The sequence below is a fragment of the Python bivittatus genome, unplaced genomic scaffold (assembly GCF_059951505.1).
Source record: "Python bivittatus isolate LINGU-HERP-01145 unplaced genomic scaffold, Pbiv_v1 ctg000070_np1212, whole genome shotgun sequence".
Classification (NCBI taxonomy): domain Eukaryota; kingdom Metazoa; phylum Chordata; class Lepidosauria; order Squamata; family Pythonidae; genus Python; species Python bivittatus.
The window spans coordinates 21,488,446-21,513,612 of NW_028277034.1; the positions used below are offsets into that span (position 1 = coordinate 21,488,446).

The 25,167-nt window shown below is 34.7% G+C and overlaps 1 protein-coding gene across 4 annotated transcripts in view; it reads right to left on the reverse strand.

The window, feature by feature from the left end:
* DCLK2 (doublecortin like kinase 2) overlaps window positions 1–25,167 on the reverse strand; it is an 88,637-nt gene that overhangs the window by 32,101 nt on the left and 31,369 nt on the right. For 2 of the 4 annotated variants that reach the window (XR_003084393.2, XM_007425406.4), the window contains exons 5-11: window positions 23,176–23,226; window positions 17,201–17,295; window positions 13,680–13,752; window positions 11,321–11,429; window positions 7,022–7,079; window positions 5,029–5,148; window positions 1,483–1,629 (exon numbers count right to left, since the gene is read on the reverse strand). Coding sequence is in view for 2 of the 4 variants with exons in the window: in XM_007425406.4 (XP_007425468.2) it covers window positions 1,483–1,629; window positions 5,029–5,148; window positions 7,022–7,079; window positions 11,321–11,429; window positions 13,680–13,752; window positions 17,201–17,295; window positions 23,176–23,226 (653 nt within the window). In the remaining 2 variants the exon portion in view is untranslated. The remainder of the gene's footprint in view (window positions 1–1,482; window positions 1,630–5,028; window positions 5,149–7,021; window positions 7,080–11,320; window positions 11,430–13,679; window positions 13,753–17,200; window positions 17,296–23,175; window positions 23,227–25,167) is intronic. The other 2 variants (XR_003084394.2, XM_007425407.4) reach the window with 1 other exon arrangement.

Consider the following 25,167-nt stretch of genomic DNA (forward strand, 5'->3'; position numbering starts at 1 on the left):
CAGAATTGGTTTGTACTTGGATAGGAAGATACAGAGTTCTAAGCTAGACTGGAAAGTTAAAAAAAAAAAAACACCTGGAAAGAAGACAGTGGCAAACCACTTCTGTATTGCTATTAAGAAAAGTACTTGACATATTTACTACAAATTTACCTGGACTCAAGGGACTCATCTTTTAGTTGATCTTATGGCACAAATTAATATATTTTAAAGATAAGAATAATTTACATTAAGAACCATTGTGTCACATAAATGTGTATGTTTAATCTCCTTAATCCTCTAAGCAAAAATTGTATCTGTACTTATTTATACCTAATTTGATATTAAATTGTCGAATTAGTTTGAGAGCTTATATTCAATTGTACTTGATATCGGTGTTACTTTAAAGAAGACAGGCTCAATAACAGTGACTCGCATTTGCCATTATAACTGAGCAGACAATTTGTTCTTGCTTTCTGGAAGTTCAATATAATGCAATAATTTCCAGAGGGTGCTAGTCTGTTACAGCAAAAATATCCAAGAAACTTTGTCACTTTACAGACTGACAAGTCTATTATGTTACATAGTTTCTGGGAGATAGTAAACAAACAGGTCAGAGGTAATGAAATGCAGAAAGCAGAGATGCTAACTTCACAAGGGCCATTCACAGAACAGTTATTAGTCAGGACAGACATTCTTGAATTGGTGAGCTGACTAACACATAGTTGTATCAATAAACTAAATTTTGCTGCAAGGCACAGTCCAAGAAAGGGAGGATTATATTGGAATAATTACTAAAGGGCTATTTACATTTACAAAACCAAGAGTCCACTGTTTTTGGCTAACACTGAGAGACGAGGAAAATTCACCATGTATTCTTTTTTCATATGAAGCACACACATTTCTTGAAACACTTCAAAATTTATAAGTGGGGAAAAGGCTTGTGTAAATTCATTATGTACCTACTGTCATATGGCACCTTTCTGCATATCAAAGAGTAACATTAAAAAATTGAATGAAATGAGTCCTAGTGGTCATTCCAATACCAGGCTTATTCCTCCCAAACTTGAGTAAAGAGTGACTCAAAACAAGTGATGCTGTGATTTTTCCCCAAAGTACTTGTATTCTCAATACTATACCTATGGGCAATAATTATTATTCAATAACAGCATGCCAAAATATGTGGAATTATCTTCTTGTAATACTTCTAAGGTCACAAGACCTTATATGTTATTTTATTTTAAAACAGATATATATTTTGCTAAAAGATGATTAAATTTTTTGAGGTGGCATCATCTTCTATGCATCTTAAACTTCTATTATGATTTCTATTGTGAACAACAGGGATAATATTTTCACTGATATAAGATGTTGTGTGAGAATGACCGGGCTGTACTCACACTCTAACTCTGTAAAGAAAACGCTGCTTAATACTTATTTGTGTGCATTCACTTATCTTAATGTGGAAGAGAAGTGGCAGTAATATACAGAAAACAAGAAACATACCAGAAGATTCTCAGGTTTGATGTCTCTGTGGACAATACTGAGACTGTGAAGATATTTCAGTGCACTGGCTAGATTGTAGACCATTGCACTTCCATCACGCTCTGTGTACTTTGTTGAAGATGTAATAGCATCAAAAAGATCTCCTCCCTGTAAATAAAAATGAAGAAGAAAATCAAAGAATTTACAAACAAAACTATAAATTATGTCACAGCTGAAAGGAAATGAGAAAAGGAACTTAAATAATTTACATTATTAATTTTTGGATCAGTGTTTGGATCATCAATTTAAGTCATTGCTATGTCACAATTAGAGTTTACTTAGAAAGGTAATAATATCTGTATTAACGTTTCCATATGGAATCATATAGACAAAATAGCATCAACTCAGTAAAATAATAAAAAGGTATATATTAGTCCCATGGAAATGACTGAGATTAGATGGACAGAATCTTTTCAGATGACACAGGTTACATCCTGTGGTGTTACTAGTAGGTGGGTTGAGGCTGTGGATCCAGAGGTGATGGGCAGAAGTCTCAGTGATCTTAGCTATGCCACTGACAGACTTGACCTTTGTTTCAGTCAGCCCCATCTGCTGCCAGAGCGGGGAGTGGGAATTTGATACATGCTTCCTTGGGGGTGGATGGATGTCTGAGGTCCTTAAAAAATCACTGGCTCACCCATTCCTTAAGAAACCAGGCTGGATCTTACAAAATTAGATAACTATCATGCTATCTCAAACTTTACCATTCTGGGAAAAGTTGGTGAGAAACTGGAAGGGGTGCAGTTGAAGAGGGTTCTAAAGGTTACAGATTATCTAGACCTATGACAGTCTGAGGTCAGATCCAGGCATGGAATGGGAACTGCACTGGTTGCTCTCATGAATGACCACCCTTATCCTCTTTGATCACTGAGAGGATGTTAATACTATCAACCACAGAAACTTTCTGTGGTTGAAGTGATGATTGGGAGTTGGTGGCATGATGTTAAATTGATTATGCTCCTACCTAAGCAGGTGGATCCAGATGGTGGATGCAGGGGAGGGGATCAGGCTTTATTGTGGAGTGCTTCAGGGCTCAGGCCTCTCCCCTATTCTGTTTAAAATCTACATGAAACTGTGGGAAAGGTCTTTCATTAGTTGGGCCTGAAGTATCAATATACAGATGATATTCACTTATACATCTGCACTCTGAGCCTACTGCAAGATCGTAGGGGTCACACCCTGGTATCTGGATGCTGAGAGGGCTGGATGGAGTGGCTGTTGATTCAGAGGCTGATTCCAGAACTGCATCATCTTTATCTCTTGATGAGGTTGTGCTCCCCCAGAAAGAGATGGCTTGCAATCTGGATTCACAGCTCCTCCTCAAAGAGCCCACAGAGGTACTGACCAAGAGGGCTTTTGCACAATTCCAGTCTTAGCTAGAACAGGATGTACTGAAGATGGTTGGCCATGCTCTAATCTCTAGATTAGACTACTGTAACTTGCTCTACATTGGATTGCTCTTGAAGACCATCCAGAACGCAGTGGTACAAGTTGTTGTAATGCCAGGCTACAAATCTCCTATGGGAGCTGCACCAGTTACTGGTAGGTTTCTCAGTGAAATTCAAGATGTTAATTGCAACATGGCACTTTTGGAGATGTCCAGTGGCACTACATTAATTAATTTTTGCTTATTATTTTAATACATATTTGGAAAATTAGATAATGGGTTTTATATTTGAAGTAATTATAATACTGATTTTTACACTTTATTTTTATATTGTAAGTTCTGTAAGTCACCTCGAGATCATTAGTTTTCAGGCAGTAGACAAATTGCATAAATAAATTTATGGCTAAAACTACTTTCCTCCCCTGTGATTTTAACTGATTTTGTTTCATCCTGAAGTAAGATGTACCTTGAGAAATTGAAATACTGTGGTTTTTCACCTGATGTCGTTCTGATGATTGAACATGAGAACACAGTGACAGCCCTTAAACAGTATCCACCAATCTGGAGAGCTAATTAGATCTGGATGCCCTACAGATGTGGTTAGTTTCTCATGTTGACAAGATACTGAAACCAAATAATGGCTCCCAAATTCAGAAGTCTTTTACTGCCCTCCCAACAGTTGTACTTGGGAGAAATTTTAGGATATTCCATTCAAACAAAGACTTTGTGTTGAACAAATTACTGAAACATTAACCCATGTTTTATTATATTGCCCTTATTACAAAAATGATTACAGCTAAAAATTCCCCAGTTAGTAAGTTTTCTAGGCTACCCTAGAAATTCATTCTCTTTAGAGTTATTATTGTCTGACTAATGTGGTTTTATTTCTCTGAAAGTGGATAAGTTTTGCTTTCCATTTGTCAATTTTATAATTTTATTTTTATTTACTGCGTGTTTTTCTTCTTTTTATTATAGACTTATCAGCTATATAATAAAGTTGATTGATGGACTGGCTGTACACACATTGCTGTACATACTTATTCAGAAACATAAATTCAACAGTGAAGACTTCTGAGTAAACCTTCATAAAACAAATTACATACCTAATTTTAAAGTGATTTAGATATAGACACATTTCTCTTTGGATTGTATTACACGTTACTGTACTGGACAACAAATTTAAAGAAATGTAAATTTAAAGAAATGTATGGACTCATATTGTTGTTCATGTTAGGAAATATAGACTACTATTAAAATAAAGTTAGGCCATAATCATACTTCATGTTATCATGTTAATCTGTACACTAAACAAGCAGGTACCTGCTTCACCTTTACAACTTTAGTAGTTCTTTTAACTTCTATAAGATTCAACAACCCATTATAATGCTGTATATGTAACAAAGATGAGTTGGCTATATAATAGTTTTAAAAGTTAAAAAATTAAGACTAAAGTCACTTTTACCAACCTGGATACCTTCCAGATACGTGGATCAATTCCCAGAATTTCTCAGCAAACATGGCCATTGCCAAGAATGGGAACTAAGTCCATACACCTGGAGATCTCCCAGGAAGGCTATTCTAGGAGCATATATAAACAGAATGCAAGAATTCTTAAGTACAGAATGGATTACTTGAGAACTACCTGTTTTTCATATGTCAAAAAAATGGGGACAAAATTAGATTTTTAAAATGTAAATCAACAGTTTCTCCTACACATATCAAGTAATATGACAGCCTAGTATTAAAAATTCAAGAAAAAATATTCAAAAATTCAAGAAAAACCTATGAGGTTACATGCTGAACATGATACATTAGTTTTTCTAACCAGAGTTTATTCCTGCAATATTTTCTATACCTGGATGCTCAAAAAGTTACTAAGGGAGAGCAAAATATATGCTACAGCATACATATATGCCCAATTTCAGAAGCAATTTTGTTTTTGCACAATATTCAATCTCTAGGATGAGCTATTGTGGAGTGTGAAACAGAACATTCATGGTATGATCATATATGACTGCATAGCTTCCTGTCCAGTAACAATTAGGAATATCTCTTATCTTTGAAATGTTGAATAACGTATTATGCAGTAAAGGTAAACCAAAGGACAAAAACAGACTCACCTTGACCAACTCCATCACCAAATACAGCTCAGTGGCGGTATCCATTTCCTCTACTAGCATAATAATATTGGGATGTTTCACTCGGCGTAGAATTGACACTTCATTTTCAATCAGGTGTTCCTATATATTGTTAGAAAGAAGAGGAGGAATCCATTTTTTTTAACTAATGTAATTTGAAGGATTAAACGAGAAGCAGCAGCCTAGGGTGACGTTTCCAGGGTTCATCTCCATACTTGACCATGTGGCTATCTATCTATATGTAAAACAATACTGTAATTGGAAAGCCCTTTGCTAATAATAGTTTCAAAATATCCTAATTAAAGTTAATTTAATATGGAAACTAATCGCCGATCAGGAATATTTTTGGTGTTTTCAGTTGCAAATACCCAACGAGGTGCATCCCCATAGCTGTTTATTTAAAAATATCAGAATCATGATCCTCAGCACAGTACAAGCATTCTGTTATCATGCAGTTCATGCATTTGTGAAGAAGACTGTGGGAGGTATATGTGAACATTTTATGACCAAGGAACAACAGCAGTATTTGAAAAATCCAGGGCTATTTTTGTCTACATCATAAAGAGAAGTCAATTTACTTTCAAATCTGAGTATTTCATTAAATGTTTTGCCTTATGCTTCAGTTAGTAGAAACCCAAGTGCTAAGTGTGAATATTCTGTGAATAAGTGATACATCACATGTTGCTTTAACAAATCGCACCTTTATTAACCATTATATGACCGCATCAACAGTCTTTCTGGAACAAACATATGTCTGCTCCAAAGAAATATGTGCTGAATGGGAAAAAAAAGGCAATATATGAATGACAATAAGGTTGGAACTTAGTAAATGGGCTCATGAGGAAGGGGTGGAACTCACAAAAAACTGGAATAAAGGATAGATTGAAATAAGTCAAGTCACAACAATTAGTGTATCAGAAGAAATAACAGAAATAAAATATAACAGGTTATATGAATAAGTGCATTGCTTTTGTACACAGCTGGGATTCATTTGTATCCTTGCATTATATTGAAAGGAAAGAGTTTTGCTAGTAAAATTGCTGTGCAATGTTGCTGCAAGTGCAGGGGGAGACAAGGTTTGTGGCAGAATGTAGGTAAAGCTTCTTAAGTAGTTGCTGAGTGTCCTTGTTTGAATTGACTGATAAGAAAAAAGTAGATATTGGGAGAGCACACTGCACTTTCATTGCAGCTAAATGGCACTATCAGTAGTGCAACTTCCACCGAACAGTAAGTCAAAGATGATCACACTACCATATCTAGTAAAACATATACAGTACTCCATAAACTTAGTTATCATAACTCCAAATATGCTCCACCTCACCAATCTGTAAGCTGATACAGAAACAAGCACTGGAGACAATCGCAGCCATCAAAAACCTCTCTAGCAAAAATCATACTTGAAGCGTGTACTTTTCCCCATTGTTTTAAAAATCGAGTAAAGTCCTAGTTCTGGTGGCTTCCTGGATCCTACTCACACAAAATACAAATAAATATTATTCTGATCCTCGTAGATCACTGTATTCTGAAATTAAATACTTTTTGGAAATCGTACAATTACAACAGTGAGGGACTAAATCTACAGATTTGTTTCTTTCCACTATAACTTACTCTCTCCTGAATACATTCAACTTAGTCTCTAATTGTACTGGTGATAGGATTTTTTTTTTAATATATCCACCTTAATTTTTAAAAAAATTAACAAATTTTTAAAAATTAAATAATTATGGGCATGGTTTTACTGGATTTTTTATTTTTTCAATATCCAGTTCGCTAATTTACAACTTGGTTTATCTGTATGAAATTTCCCTAAGGATAGATTTGTGAATATACATGCACTGTTACAGCTTTATATGCAGAACATATTAACCAGAAGTCCTTTTACCTGAAAAAATATTTTCCAACAGTAGCAAGTGAATACCTAAAATAATTTAATATCCTGGTATTATGATACATAAATGCAGTATTTCTTCTTTACCTTTCCACAACATTTTCCTTTGTCAATAATCTTCAGTGCAAATTCCTTTCCAGTGGATCTACGAAGAACAAAAGGAAGAGGAGAATATTTAAATAATTCTTGTATTTCTTTTGCTTGAATACACACCTTGAAAATATCTTCCTTCAAAGGGAACAGATTACAAAAAGAAGATAGAACTGCTTTTACTTTTTTTTTCAGCAAGTCATTTCTGCTGTTGCCTTGACTACAAAAACCAGCCTTTCTGTTATCACTTAATTTACTGTGATATAAAACTTCACATTGTGTCCAGATTTATGGCCAGGTACTCCATATTTTTCATTCTGTTCTAATGAACTGATAGCCCTGTAGTTCTATAACAATGTTTACAGATGTCAGAGTGTAAAGTATAAAGAATAAAATGGACATATTCTTTTGGAATTCATTATATCAGCTACTCATTCCACATTTATATCCTTAAGAGATGCATCATATTATAAATAGTCCTTAGCCATTTTACCAGTTTCTGTTAAATTAGACAATCCAGAGGAATCCTATTTTCAGAAGTCTCAATTATAAATACAATACAATGAATAATAATTTATGTTTAAGCTACAGGTTTAAGAAGTGTTTAATCTAGCATTAGTTAACATTTCACCAGAAAACAATTTTGCTAACCAGATTTTCCAATATAAATTATAAAGGTAACTTCATCTGAAAATAAAACGAAACAGAAGGAATGAACTATGTCTTTTGAAATGGTGTGTCCAGTATACATATTACTGGTAATAACTCAATGTTATCCTATTGAGACCACAACATTCATAAAGACCAATTCAGAGGGCATATTTTTAAGAATACACTTCATAAAAAAGACAATATTCACTGGAATCACATATAGTGCAGTTTCATTCTTTGAAAGGCCAAGTTTTGCCGCAGCACAACAAAACCGTGAAGTGAGCACAGGATTATAACAAAAGTGTATTTGCTTCTGTGTAATATGTAGAATAATCCATGGAACTATATAAAATTTCTATACCTTTCTATGAGATTTATCATATCTGCCTGACAGTAGATTATTGTGCCTAGTTAACAACAAGAAACATCAAGAGTAGTAAACATTCTTTTATTTAGGCATAAGGTCATCAATTCATGCATAATACCAGAACTGCATATAGTGAAGGTGGTTAGTTCAGTAGAACAGAAGTATAGCAGAGTATCACTGCCATGAAACCACAGCTGTCTCTGCCAGGTTGTCATAGTTACAACTGGAGCCAGCTGAGAATGAAAGAACAAAAAAAGACAACTCAATAATATCTTAAGAAAAAGTAGACTGGATTGTATCAGAGATGTGCAAGGGGAAGAAATTTCAGCAAACAGCACTGTTCTACAAACTTTTGCTTAAGAGCTAGGAAAAGACTTCATACAATGTATACATGTATGTTTCCTTATGCTATGAGAGATCTGTGTGTGCAACACCTTGCACTAAGAGAAGCACATTAATTTTATTTTTCTTAAGAAATTATCTTGTATTAACAAATGATTCCTTCTATTGCAAAAGGATGTCATTTCATTTAATGTTGCCATAACCATATTAAAATTAAGACTTTTCAACTGATGAGCCAGATATTATTGCATGCTTGCACAAATATGCAAGTGTAATTACAGCTGATTCCGTTTTAAACTGTAACAGTCTACAACATACAGCGAATCCATTTTGTTTGCTCTAGTATAACATCATGCTAAAACAATGTCATTTATATCTGAAATATATACTTTTTATAAACATTTTTTAACTCCTGTTATCTTAATTAAGGTAGAAATACATGGTTCAGATATGATAACTGCAACTTCTCTAACCCTCCATCCACAATCTCCACATAAAGAAATGAATATTCCAATAACTGCCATTATAAAATTAAAGATGTGTTCTAGCTGATAACAATTTTTCTTACTAAAAAATTGGAAACATTTCAGAAAAGGACCTGTGCTGTTAACAAATGCAAATAGACTCCCACTATACACCTAATAAGGCAACTGAAAGCATGCCAGACCTGAGTCTGTTGTTGCTGTCTACACTTCTGACTTACTCTTTTTCCAGTTATTACCAGGAATATGTATATTGGACATACCATTTCAAAAAATAAAGTTTATTGCCTCTGTTTCCTTTTCAAATGAAGTTACCTTTATAGTTTCCACTGGAAAATCTGGTTAGCAAAACTGATGTCTGGGGAAATCTTAAATAATGCTAGATTAAACATTTCTTAAACCTGTAGCTTAAACATAAATTTAAATTATTATTCATTATATTGTATTTATAATTGAGACATCTGACTTCTGAAAACAGGATTCCTCTGGATTGTCTAATTTAACAGAAACTGGCAAAATGGCTAAGGAATATTTATAATATTGGAACAGGGAACATGGAGCATAAGACCGTGTACAGCACATTGCAACTTCCTGAACTTGGCAAATATTAACTTTAGATAACAGAGTACTTATTTTCAGATTTGGAGTTAGACATTTGTAATATTGTCTCCACTAGAACAACCTGGGGACACTTATTAATCTGTAATTAAAAGTAAGGAGTGCCTACTCCCAACTTTGGCTGGTGAGCCAACTATGACTTTAGCTAAACAGGGATAGTCCAGCTTCAGTAATTGGTGCCTAATAATGTCATAATTCCATATGGTGCAATCCATGAAGACAGTCTGGAAAGCTCCAGCTAGTACAGAATTTATTTTATTAGATTTAGAAGAATATAATTATTCTAAAATGCAGCTGTCCTGATTGTTAACTGGGAAGCTAAGTGGGATCACATAATGCAGGTCCTGAATGCACTGTACTGGGTGCATTCTATGAGCTATTGGGGCCAATCTAAGGAGTTGGCATTACTCCATAAAGCTCTACATGATTTAGGACTCAAATATCTGTAAATCTTAAGGACATGGATGATATCTGTGGAGATACAAGGCCACGACTTGCTTGTTTGACCCTTGCCTTTCTTGGTTGATTAAACTATACAGGCTAGGATGGTTAAGGTAGATGATAAAACTGGTCAGGCTTAACATGGTTAAGGGAGATGATCAGACACTCCTTGACTTTTCAGTGAAAATTACTTATCAAGTCATTCCAATGTGATTCATCAAGATCTAGTACCACTTAGGTCAACTTGGTGGATGATTTACATTAGATGAAAGGATTGTTACACGTTTAATTCAACCAAAATTCAGTGGAATATTTATAGAAATATCATCTAGAGTTGAATGAATACTTGTAAAAGGAATTTTATTTTACACTGGGTCTATTTAACTTAATTGGTTAAATTATTTCACATCTTTCCCAAGGCCATTACAACAGTTACAATAGATACCACTTAACTATGGTTTAGATTAATTCCAAATTCCTTATATCCATTCCTTATATGCTTAATAACAGATGCCCTTTCCCAAACATCAAGCACCTTGTTTTACCCTATTTTATTCTCCTCTCAACATACTGATTTACACTTAGGAAATTTCTTTTGTGTCTGTAGTACAATATGCTGAATGTGACATATTCAAATGCAGGTACAGTAGATACAGTCTACCAGGCAATCTGTAGGATATGTATCTCAATGATTTTTTTTCCCTGACTTATTTCAGGAAACCATCTTCAAATTCCATATCATCAACTTATATTAATAGGGTTGTTGGCCATGACCCTCTTATGGGATTTGTTACCAATGGAATACTTGACAATTACTGTGCTATGAGACAAAAGGAAAAAGAATGGTGTGAGCCTACTTTTGCTAGTAAAGTTACTGATGCACTGAATATCCTTATTGTTTTTATCATCTGTCCCTTAGATATTTTTCCCAACCATGGCAACAATGAGGTTGGGGAAAAAAAGTCAAGCAGCTAGAAACACAAAACTGCATGGAATATCAAGAATGTAAATTGTACAGTTTGACTGATAATATTAAAACATAAACAGTTTCTAGTGCTAATAAAACTTTTTCCAGGTTTCCTATTGATCACTGCATTAGTATATATACTCCATTATCATAATGGGCATTATGCTTATTTTTTTCCTTAAGCAATCAGGCCTCCCCAGTTCTAGGAGGAAAGTGATTGTGCTTCACACCTCTTCGGCAGAACCTTCTGACATCTGCAAATGCCAGAAGATACTTTTGATATTTATCATTACATACCAATAACAGTTACGAGATTTGTAGTGGACATTTCCAATTTTCTAGGAGTTAGAAATTACAATAATTTGCCCATATATTCTCACTATTCATTCTAAAGTTGCAATGAAATAATGTTATATATCCTTGCTCACCGTTCTATGCATTCCTTTACCACAGCAAAATTACCATCGCCAATCACCTTTCCCACTTTGTACTTCTCAAGAATGGTTGATGTCTCAGAGTACTTGTTTCCATTTATGCCTTCAAGATACAAAAAAGTAGAAGTTAGACAAAAGAGAAATACAATCACTATAAAATACAAGTTAAAAAAACTAAATACAATGAATCCAAAATGGAAGAACAAGTTTAAATGAGGCTCCTCCAAGTTGATATTGTTGTAGTTTCAAAAGGGAATCTCTAAAAATATGTTTCTATACCTCATTTTCTAAAAGGCTGTGCAACTTTTCAACAGGTAACTATCAAAGACTTGAAAGAATTAATTTCTCAAAGAATCAGGCCTCCTCAGTTCTAGGAGGAAAGTGACTGTGTTTCACAGCCCCTCCGCAGAACCTTCTGACATCTGCAAATACAAGAAGATTTCTGCACATGTGAAGTAGCAAACTCCTGAGGTAAATGGAGCTGAACAAAGCTATGTCAGCACAAAAGCCATAGAAAGCAGTGACACACAGCCTTTTTTAAGCATCGTGCACTCCAGCTTTTGTATTGAGGGAGACTGCCCCTGCTGTCCTGTCTGTTGTATTTAGGATATTATCAACCTCTTCACTGAAGCTGGAGTCACCCTCAGCACTTCCCAAAGCCAGAAGTGCCTGCCCAGAAACTTCTGGCTTTTGCAGATGGAAGAGGTAAGAGCCAACAGAAAGCTTGGAGACAACAGGAAGCATTTCACTGCAACAAACTATGTTGCAACAGCACTTCAATAAAGAGAGTTATGTCACCTTCAGAGCACAAATTTCTTAAATAAGGCCAAAGTTGCCTTTCTCAGTCTTATTTTCTAATGTACTCCAAAGAGAGCCAGTAGTGGTTAAGACATCAGGCTAGAAACTGGGAGACTGTGAGTTCTAGTCCTGTCTCAGGCACAAAGCCAGCTGGGTGACCTTGGGCCAGTCACTCTCTCAGCCCTAGGAAGGAGGCAATGGCAAACCACTTCCAAAATCTTGCCAAGAAAACTGCAGGGACTTGTCCAGGCAGTTGCCAAGAGTCAATACTGACTTGAAGGCATGCACACAAACACACACACACACACACACACACACACACACACACACACAGAGAAGTATGTGAGTTCAGTCTCAATTCCATCTAAAGATCAATGTATAGCTACTATTTCATTTAGAGGCTTAAAATAAATTTACATGTAATGAAATGAATATAAAACACAGGAAAATGTATTGGCAATTCTACCAATACTGGTATCATTTAAAAAAGCTGACTACTATTAGTTTAATCTATTTCAATACTTCAGGTTGATCTGCATGAAGAAAGTAAATTGACACTTGCTGATTAATCTGTAAATTTAGCCTGTATTAATTAAAAATTACATTTCTATTGTAATTGTAGATGATGTGAATAAACCTTAGCATCTGAAAAAAGGAATGTATATGAAGAATACAGTGCAAATTTACATTATTATTTTGTACTGATAAGATGAGCACTTTCTCCAGATACTCATTTTGAGAAATACTCTCATTTTAACATACAATTCGCTGTTTCTTTCTTTACACTAACCTATCACTAATAATAATTATTAAAATGAATACTATAAACCCAGCATAATGGAAATGAAAGCCACGATTTAATTTGTATGTTTGTAGTCTTCATTAATTCAAAGTCCTTCCAATGTGTTGGGAATAGGAATCCAGTACACCTGAAGGTCCTCAGGTTGGAAATGGATGTTGTAATTTTTGTAGAGACTAAAAATTTAAAATAAATTTAAATGTTTGTGAATAATGGAACATGTAAATTTTATTTTATAAAAGAGTAAATATGTCCCCATTCAGTCTTTGCCTAACTTTGCTGAATATTAATATGTCTACATACTTTTTTTTATTGAACAGAAACAATAAAGGAACATGTTAATATTCATATCTGTATGAATATTTATTTACTTTATTTGTATGCTTTATTAAGTATCAAATGCAATAGCTTATGTATGGTTACAGGACACAATTTAACCTCCCAATAACTTTTTCTTTGACCATCCATTAGTAAGTTCCATGTTTATTCCTTGCGTAGTTTGTGTGTGTGCGTGTGTACAAGGTAGCACTAATATAGTAGTGAGTACAAGCAAGTTATTCCTACTGCTCTAATTACAGTATTATAAATCACTGCTGGTGCCATTCCTCTGCAATTGATATATACATCATATTATCATTAGACTTAATTAGACAACAGCATTTAATATTTCTAGATTATATTATCATCACTTACATGGGCATTTATTTTAAAAAAAGAACCTGAAATCACCACTAATGTGTCTGACTGGATTCTTACCTTCAGGACTCAAGGAAGGAGATACTTCAGGCACACCATTCACATTGGAAGAAGATTCACAAGTGGGGAGAATCTGTCAGCAGAAAAAAGAGCTAATGCTATAGCAATAACATACATCAAAATCACATTGTGAAACAAACTAAAATATTTAATATATATTAAATATTTAACAACTATTATTTAATATTTCTGAACTACAGTTTCAGTCATCCATCAAACGACAAATAAGATTTTATTGTTAGAGAATTCTAACACCCCAAAGACATATCTCTTTGTATCTGTTAATACATGGGTTTAGCTTCAATCTATATATGTAAACTCAAATTAAATATCAGGCTCCTAAATAACATCCAAAATATAATTTTCATCAAATGCAAATAGACACAGATTAAATCTAACCGTATTACTAATCGGGTCTGATTTTTCTTAGCTTTTTACGATCAGACAAGTTTGGCTAGATACTGCCATCTGTGGTTGGCAATCCTGTTTTTTATTAAAGCATTATCACAACTTTTCTAGGGAGAGAGAGACTGACTTCCATGTTCTGTTTTAGCTATATCTTCTGTGTATATATGATATTTTTCTTCTGTCCAATAAAGCAATGTTATGTTTATGAAGTTTCTGCTTCAGAAACTTTAGTTTTTGAAAATGGTATTGAATGGAGTCAAAATGTATTGCTGTGCCTGGTACACAATCTGACAACAGCATTCATTCACCAATTTTCCCACAATATCCTTTTGATATAAGTTTTCCTGAACTAGAATGATTGGCCTAAACACAGTGAACTTCCATGGCAGAGGGTGGATTTGAATCTGTTTCTCCTGTCCTAATCCAACACCTCAATCACTACACTATACTGGCTTCTAGGTCACCCATCCTATTCTGCCCTACCTTACCCAACAATTCTGTCTTTCTCTGTCATCTTCACTCAAGACTAAACATACTATCCACTCTTCAATATCTTTTCATTGGACTTGCATTCTAATTCCATGATAATCCTTGTCATAGTTTGCACATTCTGTTAAGTATGCTTTCTTCAGTATTGATTTGTAGATTGACCTCTTCCAATCTTTTGGACACTGTATTGTTCTCCAGATTTGGAATAGTTGGTTAGAGCCTTTACTGACTCTTTTCCTCTTCCTTTAATCTTCTGACTTGGTAATGATTGGAGTGCTCATCTAACTTCATATTCTAGTACTGGAGGTTCCATAAACAGGGGCTGTCTTCTGAGGTATTTGGATGTAAACATTTCTACTGTACAAAATATCACTGTACTTCTTCATCTTTGGTTGAATCTTCTCTGAATCAGCTACAAACTGTTCATTGGTGTCCTTAGTATACCAGATTGTGGTAAGAACCTTCTTCTGAGTCTGTAAATCTTTTGGAAGATTTTTCTTGTTTTTCCATGCCTGTTTCTATCTGCAGTGTCATTACAGATGTAATACTGCTTCTTGTCTCTTCTAAAAACTTTCTGAAATTCTTTGTTAAGTTCCTACTTGAAATCTTGTCTTTCTTGGCTTTGGCTTCTCCTTATCTAGGCAGTTTTCACTGTTTGTTCTGACATACAGTTTGCTTTCTTTTGTTTCAGAACTTGATACTCAATAGATAATTAAAGCCTCTCTAAAGAGCTCTGAAAGAGTTTCATCCAGGACATTAACTGTATATCATATCAATGTTACTATTTCTCCTCCCATACGGGCCTGAGGAATCTGTAACATTACTTTCTTTTCTATAAGTGAGTTTAGTAGTGCCATCAGTGCATCAGGATAAAATCAGGATTTTATGGTATAATAGTTATATTGTTTCTTTCATATACTGGCTTGTAATTATATTGGTGTGACATAATTTTTTAATGAATCAACACATCTGCTGATGAGCAAAAATGAAGTTTCAGATAGTTTATAGTAAACTATTTCTTTACCAAGTAGGTTTTGAGTGGAGCATATGTGTTGTATTTTGCAATTGCACAAATAGGTGACTGCAAACAAACAGAGTGTTTTAAGGTCAATTCTTAAACAATCACAATGTAAGATTCTATAGGCAATTATGTCACCAGAAGTATCCAATGAACTAGACAGATTACCTTGCATCACTGTCATTGGCCATCATTTTGTTATTTTGTCCCACGCTTATAAAAAAAGATCTCTACTATTACACTACACACTTTTCAAATAGTAAAAACTAATTCATGGATAAAGGAACACTTTCAAGGAAACCAGCGAACATACTTATCAATTTCAGACTGATTCAGACCTTGTTGTATTTTTGAAGTGCACAAATTCATTTTGGACAGTTTCCCATAAACAAGATGGTCGGGAATATATCGGGTAATGACAATCTTATCAAAAGCTGTTTTCTGATGCAGGTTTTTTTTTTAATATTACTCAGATTCAGAGCATAATTTTCAAAATGTTGAATTTTCATCATTTATAATTTTTGTTAACAGGTAGTATTTTAATCAGTCCAAGTAAGAAAATAAATAATTTGGTAAATGAAATAAATTGCTAATAAACTATGAAATATGAAAATATGAAAACAAATTCTGACAAACCAAAAAATCCAGAAACTTAAAGTTTTTATTGTTATTATTTTAATCCCAATAAAATTATTATTTTATTGTATTTAATCCTGGGATTAAATATAATAAAAACAATACAATAAAAACAATACAATAAAAACAATAACAACTTTAAGTTTCTGGTTTTTTTGGTTTGTCAGAATTTGTTTTCATATTTTCATATTTCATAGTTTATTAGCAATTTATTTCATTTACTATATTATATTCCTCTTGTGCTACCTCTATGGGCGAAAGCTCAAATGATCACACAATAGAATTAATAAAGGCAATAAAAGATGAAATTGTGTTTACTGACCACTGACTCAAGTAACACAAAATCTCTAACAATAAATCAGAAATAATTCAATAATTGTACTTCATGAAATAATACTACAATAATGTAATTCATTATAAAGTAAATACCACCTAAAGTTGAACTCCTCTGTAACTGTATGGTCAAATTGATGATCAAACCAAATTATTTATTTTGTTATTTTGACACATTCTAGTGAGAATTACCATAATGAAACAAATAATATACTGAGTTCAATTAGAAAAAAGTGAGACAAAACAAGCAAGCTTCATGAAAGTAAGCGCAAAATGGAATCAAGACATAATTAGCTATAATATAGGACATACTCAGTAGCTTCTAATAGTAATTGCAATAAAAGTTTTGCAACCTTCCTAGACACAGGATGGTGGCTTTCACTTGAATCCTAAGGCTGGTGGATGTCTTGAGCTCAGGAATTCTAAATTGTAGTGGGCTATGTTGACTCCAACCCTACTAAGGTCAACATCACCATGGTGACTTTTGTGGAACTGAAGGTGTGAACTGCCCAGGTTGGAGACAAATTATTAAACAGGTGTTTTTCACCAATCTTGAAGCCAATATTCTAAATGTAAATAAATATTCGTATTCCCACATAATAATTTAATGAAACAGATGAAATTATATAAAATATACCTTGAGTCCCCGAAAACTTCCAGGGCTTGTTGGTGAGGAACTAGATGATTTTGTTGATTTAGGAGTAGAAAGCTGGCTGCTGGGGGCTCCATTGACTAATGAAAACAAAAGAAGAGAAATGAAAATGTTATACAATAATATAAAAGTTGGAATTCTGGTATAGAGGTGATGGTTTAAATTTATCTACATTAATAGTGTGGACATATTCCTCTGGTGATACATAATATGATAATTATAAATAGTTCAACAGGATATGCTTGTCAAGGAGTTGTTAAATCCCCTGTTCTCCAATGCTTGTGTTCATCGCTTTTTTCAGAGAAAAGCACTTATTTTTTCTGCTTGCTTTCAATGGTTCATTGTATCCAAAGCCTTTTTTCCCCAGTGAATTCTCTCTCCTAAGTCCTTTACCTTGGACATCCTTAGCACTTGACAAAAAAAGTCTTCCTTGGTATGTCAAATCAAGCTTCAGTACTACCTTTTCCAGACTGGTATCTTCCATTTATATTATGACCACAGCTCCCAGATTTTTTAGATTGCAAACTGGAAAGGCTGTTTTTAAGAGCTTTCTTCTGTATTGTACTGGTAACAGCTGGTAGCCTACCTTGTATTGGCATTATGTGAGTGTTTTGCTTCTTGTCTCCTAAGTTTTTATTGTTCTACTATAAAATGTTCCATCGAGTACCTCTTCTCAAGAAAAATGAATTTTAGAAACTGTAAATTCCTATTGTACATCAGGTACCTGGGGCAGTCTGATTGACTAGGCCTTGCAGCGAGGACTGTAATGGTACATGGAAATGACCTTGGGAGACAGGGCAACGAGATGCAACCAAGGGAACAATCAGATAAAAGGTAGGTAAGCCCACAGCAGGAATGTGGACAGGGCAAGAGGCTCAGAAGAGACCCTCCCTAGGTTTTGGGCTGTAAGGGGGACAGGGGGAGAGAAGTACTTTCAGACTTGCAAGATTTTGTTAATGTAACCTTACAATAAAGTAGAATTGGCTCACCTGGTCATGTTTCCTGTCTGATCTATCTAATAAGGCTGACAGGAACAGACACAGAAACCTGCAGGGTTATCAGGGAGTTCTGTCAATGATCCCCCAAATTGAGTACATCCCAATTTGATGCAGAAAAGACAAATATAACACATGACAAGGATTCTTATAGGACCATGTATTTGTTCCTACATGTGATGTATAGATACTTTACTACTCCTGATTCATAGACTGGGAATGGGGTGGGAATTACAATTCATGACTTTCTGTAATACCATACCCAAGCATCAAAAGAAATTTACAAACTGGAAATAAAGGGAAATTTTAGTTAATTAACAGCTTCTTTTTTATTGTCTTACTTTCCAGTGCCACCTGTTACAATTTAGTAAGTTGGATAAAGAAGGGAAGAAAAGGCAAAGATGAATTTGTTATGTCTCCCAGGCTTAGTCACTGTAAGACTTCTAAATCATTCTCAGGAATTCCCCCTAAAGGTTTTATCTAGAAAGCATCCTTATCTATTTCTCAGTCTGTGATAGACATAAAGCTAGGCCTTAAGTACTACTAAAACATTATGCAATTTGCTAATTTGTTGGTTAAGCATGATGTGCAAACTTATCCTAAGACAGAAACTATGGGTATTTTTCGGCAACATAAGATAATTTGGCACATTTCAAATTACTGTTTTTACAAATCGTGTCTTGTTTCAACTGTAGCTTGCTATGTCATTTTTCTTTCCATTAGTTGCTTTTGGTAGAAAAAAACTGGATAAAACAAATAAGGAATTGACAGCCCAAACTACAATTGTTCATCTATGACCTATGACTTATTCAATAAATCATTGTTCAAAACACTAAGCTTATCATTATGGATGAATAATCCTGTTACTGTAATGAATGGTATGTGGGAAAGACCTTGGAAGACTAGCAGAGAGATGCTGCCAAGGGAACAGTCAGAGAAAAGATAGCATGGCCCGCAACTGGATAGTGGGCGGGGCAGAGGCTCAGAAGAGACCCTCTCTAGTTTCTTGGGCTGTAAAGGAGACAGGGAGGAGGATTGTACTTTCAGACTTGCAAGATTCTATCAGTGTAGCTTTACAACAAAGTAGAATTAGCTCATCTAGTTGTGATTCCTATCTGTTTTGCCCCAAGAGGCCAATACCAATCTTGCAAGTCTCTAAGTACAATCCTTCCCCATCTCCATTACAGCCCAAGAAACTAGGGAAGGTCTCTTCTGAGCCTCTTCCCCCACTTACTATCCATTGTGGGCTATGCTATCTCTTATCTGACCATTCCCATGGCAGCTTCTCTTTGCCCAGTCTCCCAAGGTCTTTCCCACATACCATTACAGTGACCATCTGAATACTTTACACAATTTTTCATAGAGAAAAATAAAATCATTCTGATTTGTACAAAGTTTTAGAAATTTTGGGCCTTATCATAGCTAAGATACTCAGTATACCTTCTTATTTTATTTAGTTCATTTTTGCCTCTGGAAGAAATTGATAAGGTCTTTGGATTAGTTCATCTCACAGCTTAGGTCCCTTCTCAGCTTGGTTTACATGGGCCTGTAGTGATTATATCCTGCAAATTATTTTTGAGATTGGACACTCGGTAAAGCAAGTGGAGCTCCCCACCACCTTAAAGGAGACAATGGCACGTGCTTGTTTAAAAAGCTCTTTCTGCACCAATCTATTTTAACAACTATTGGCCGGTGTCCAGTAATTCAGTGAAGACAGTGGCATTGCAGGTCCAGGAACCTTTACATGAAATGGGTTATCTTGATCCTTTACATTCTGAATTCAGATCTGCCATAGAGGTCATCCTGATAGATTTGTACTGGGAAGGAGACTGGGGAGTGATATTTATGGATTTGAGTAGCTTTTAATATTGCTAACTACCATATCTTCTCATAGTGCTTCAGAGAATTAAGAGTTTATAGTCATTCCTTTCTTACATCTCTGGGTACTCTCAGAAAATGATATTCAGAGACTCTGTTTGACCCTTGAGAATTCTCTTAGGGATCCACAAAAATCTCATTTCCCATATTATTTAATATGAGTAGGAAGCTCCTGGCAAGGATCAGATATGAGTTTGGAGCAGTCACCATTAGTAAATGGCAGTACTCAGTTGTGTTTTTAATTTCCTAATAATTCAGGTTGGGCATTTTGAGGGCCTCCTTTTGTCTTCAAATTGCAAGGGACAAGATATGGAAGAACAAGCTTAAGCTGAATTCAGATAATTGGAACAGTTGCTAATTCTGAGTGTTAGACTTCAAGACTCAGATGATATGCCTGCTCTGGATTATATTCTACATTTCCTTTAAGGAGCAGTTTCTCCCTCTGGTTGTCCTCCTAAGTCCAGCACTGAAACTGTCCAACTATGTAACACTAATGCTAAGGGAGAAATTTTATCAATTTGGATGATAAAAGTGTTGTCTCCTACTAGTAGGAAAGAGAGTTGGCATAAAATTTGGTAAACTCTCATGTTTGGGTTACTGCAATGTATTCATCATGGAATAATCCTTGAAGATGGCTCAGAAATTGCACCTGGCACCAAATAGTACCCCTTACAGGTGCTACATTACTCCTGTCAAAATAGCTATGCTGGTTATCAGTTGCTTTTTAATGTAAATTCAAAGTGCTTCTTTGTGTACAAGGCTAAGACCCAAGTTATCTACAGGAGTACCTATTCTTTAAATCTGACCTCACGTCTTATGTCTTCAATGGAACACCTTTTGCAGGCCCAACCACTTGACTGTAATCTTCTTCAAGTTAAACCTGACTCCTGAGACAACATGAAAATTTCAATTTTGTTTTCATGAGAACTATATTGTGGAACAAATTGCTACTGGTGTCAAGTCAGACCCCTCATTACTACAGTTTAAGAGGGGCCTTAAAAAACTGTCTTACCCAGGCCCTTTTAGATTTCTTACATTTTTATTCTACTGTTCTTATAATTTCTTTGTATTAAGTCAAAAAGATCCATTTGGGTGTGGATGGCATAAACATTTGTAAATAAAATAAATGCACAAATAATATATCCTTTATTAACTGGACTCCCTAAGCATTTTTATAATGCTTCAGCAGGCCTCTAACATGTACCAGCAATAGCTTATTTATAGGATTTCTGATGAACATGGCAACCGTGATCCCAACAACATAATTTATACTTTAGTGTTTTCATGCTTTTCCAGAGAAAGAAAATGATTTTGGAGCCATACTGTTTTCAGTTCAGTTCAATTCAGTTGCTGTTTTTTTTTTTTTTTTTAATGAGTCTGTCAGCTGGATATTTGGTTTCCATGGAAATCCTTTTAACAACTTACACATTTGAGCTCTGTAAAGAATATCTATAATGGGCAACAGAACATTCATTTAACAAGTGCTATGTGAATGTCTGCAAGGATGAACATGCCAAACTAGATAATTAATTAATTAATTAATAAAAGACTTTGATATTTACTAGCCAACATGCATGCAGAGAAAGTAGCCTTTTTTCTCTGAGCTCACAGCTTTACATTTCACAACGATTAAGAACAGGTTTCCCCACCTTGGCACTCTTCAGATCTGTATACTACAACACACAGAATACCCAGCCAGAATGTGAAAAGGTAACTGGAATTTGGAGACATACAGTCTACCATATCTAGAAAATTCATTTTATTTTTAGACCACATTCGACTTAAAAGCAAGGACGGCTTACATATGGTTTATTCCTTTATGTGCCTCTATCTTTACCAAGCAAGTTGCAAAGTATACAGATTCCCTGACTCTATTGGGTATACAAAGTAAAACAATAATTAGTTTATTCTCCTTGCATTTACAAAGTGACAGAATTTAATTTTTTAACTTTCCTAATCATATAGAAGTCAGTTTTAGGAGTCCTTATCTGAGACAGAGCCAGCTGGCCTTATTCAGTAACACCACTCCAAACAGGGTAAAATATAAATGGACAAAATGGAAAATCTTCTGAATAGCATCCTTATAATTGGGCTCACACAGGTGTGAATGATGAATCCACACAATATAAAGTCCATATTGCAATGGAAGACAAAGAAAAAGCAATCAGGCAATCTCCATATACAATAAAAACAACAACAAGAAACCAATGTGAATGATGAATACTTTTTCTTCTTATTTTAAGTATGGAGTTATCATATTGTTTTGAAAGTTACTTACCTATTTCAAAACTTTGAATTGCATCACTCAATGGCAGCAACCATAAATAACTTGGAAACAGTTTCAAAATACCAAGCTCATATTTAACAACTTGTCAGGTTAACACAAATGAGAAGTAACACCATGTAAGTGAAGAAGAAAGTTGCCATAATGCTTTATCTCACTGAGAAAGAAAGGAAAACCTTCCTTTTCTGTAGTCAGTATTAAAATGTAAATCAGACTATTAGCCTTTCAGAAAAATAATATATATTTTTCCAGACTAGCAACTTTCACAAGTCTATTTACAAAACAGATATATACTGTGAGCAAAACAGTTAATTCAGTTGCATTCATCAAGACCTTGGAAGCCACCACTGTTACTCAACTGTATATCAAGTGATACACAAATCTCTAACACAAATTAACTGGATTTTAATCTCTGACAAGCTTTTCTACATAAGCAGATTATAAAATATGCTTCATTTCATTATTTAATGTTTTTTATTTATTTATTTATTTTTATACTTCTAACTCTCCTACCTGATATTTGGCTGTATGAGTTCAAATCTTTCTCTAGTAGTCCTTATCTACTTAAAAGATATCTGAATAAATCCACTATCTACTATCTAATATAATATAATGTTAACATCATATATGCTACTATTTTCCAAGGTCTTATAGAAAAGGTGAATAAGCCCAGTAAGTCTTAGTTATGCAAATCATAGAGATGTATAATGTAAAGGTAAAGGAATAGATAAGCAGACAGAAAAGGTAAAATAAAAATGTAGGAGACAAGATGGTGGTATAAAGCCATAACAGGAATGGCTCACCTGGGGATTTTGTTGAAGAGCATGTACTGGAGTAGTGGCCACCCCTCTTTACTGTACTCATTCAATTGATAAAAAAGAAAAAGAAGAAAAGTTATTCATAGGTGAGAAGAAAAAGATGATAAATAGAAGAGGGGAAAATTCAACTATTTGTTTTCCAGCAAAGCACATAGTAAACCTATGTTTACTACCACATATAGTCCTCCTTAAAGTAACATAAGAACTAATTTAAATACACATTAAAATAAACTGCATTATGGGAAAGAGTAGGGATGTGCAATGTCTCAAATTCAAATTATTTCAAGTTAAAAACAGTCCATTGTAAGTGTGAAATGGAAAGTTTCAAGTATTTTTAAAGTGCTTCAAGTGTAACCATGCTACGGGAAAGGTGAGGAAGTCAATTTGGAAATAGGATAAAACCATGACCGTAGCAGAGCATACAAACTTTCTGAGGAATAACTTTAATTAAGGTCAGTTTAACTTTATTGTCAAACAATACTGACTCCTATGTTGTCAAGCAAACTACATTATGTATCATCTTGGTCCTTATACTTGAATTTAGTATACATATGATATTTTTGATATTTGGCTTCTTTATTACCTTAGAACTGCCCTCCAACTTCTTAAAACAGACTTTAATAATGATCACTCTTGTGTTTACATTCTCCACAACTTCTGATGTTGAGAAGCTGTTGCCCAGCCCATTGTTCTCCACAGATAATTATACTCCAAATCAAAACTTCTGGAAGGACATTGTCCTAATCAGTGACCTCTTATAGGAAAGAGACAGAGAGAGTGTGACTGTTGATCCTGCTTCATTTCATCAGCTTTTGATACTGTTAACCACTGTCTCCAGTTGGGGAATGGAGGCTTGTTGTACAATGGTTGCCCTCTTACTTGCAGGGACAATCTTAGTAAATAGTATTGTGTACTTGTGCCTCTACACCTTGGCAGCTCTGTTGTACAATAGCACATTTTGTCCCTAGTTCTTTAACCCTTATATAAAACTGCTGGAGTTGGTTATTGTAGGTTCTGGAGCTAGATATCGCTACTACAGAGATTTATTAATTTATTTACTCTATTTTTATATCATCCCATTGCTAAATGAGTTGTGATGGTTTACCCTTTAAAGCAACACCATTTATCTAAAAACAATAGAAATGAATTCATTAATAAATAACATTAATATTAAAATATAAAACTCATAATCATAGTAATTACTAGGTGTTCTGAATGACAAAAGGCCATTCTGGGCAGCCTAGTTTTAGCAGCTTTTCTGAAAGTCAGGAGAGGGGTTGCCATCTGGATATCAGATGGAGAATCATCTGGAGAAGATTCCAGAGGGTTAGTGCCATGACTGAAAAGTACATATTTATTTCTCTTCTTTGAATTTCCAGTGAGAAGAAACTTTCAGTATATCTACCTGGTATACTGAGTGGGCAGATTTAGATTTACATGTGTTATGTTTCTCACTTGCTAACAAGTGGACTGCTGCACTTTGCACCAACTACAGCTTCTGAGCAGTCTTTAAAAGCTGCTCCATCTAGAGCATATTTCAGTAATCTGTATAACAGGTGCCAGGACATGAGTTCTATCATCAAGGCTTATTTCTCCAGGAAAGGTCATAAGTGGCACACTGGACTGAAGCTGGACAAAGGCTCAGCCTCATTATAACCTCGACCTGCATATTTTTTTTCTATCCATAACCTTATAGCCTCCAGACCACAGGTCAAGACTTTCACTGTATCAATGGCTGGGCCCAGGGTACAGATATATAATAACAATAACAACAGAAAACAACAACCACCCCAGTGAGGTACTATCTTGACATGGTTGTACGGTTTGCATGCTCCGAGGAGGATGAGAGCTATACCAGAGGTTCAACCATATTGGACAGGTCTAATCAGAGGAGCCAGATGAAGAGTGCCTCTCCCATAAAAAATATGGTGAGACATAATTTACAGAAACCTATACCAGATCAGTCATTGCCAAGTC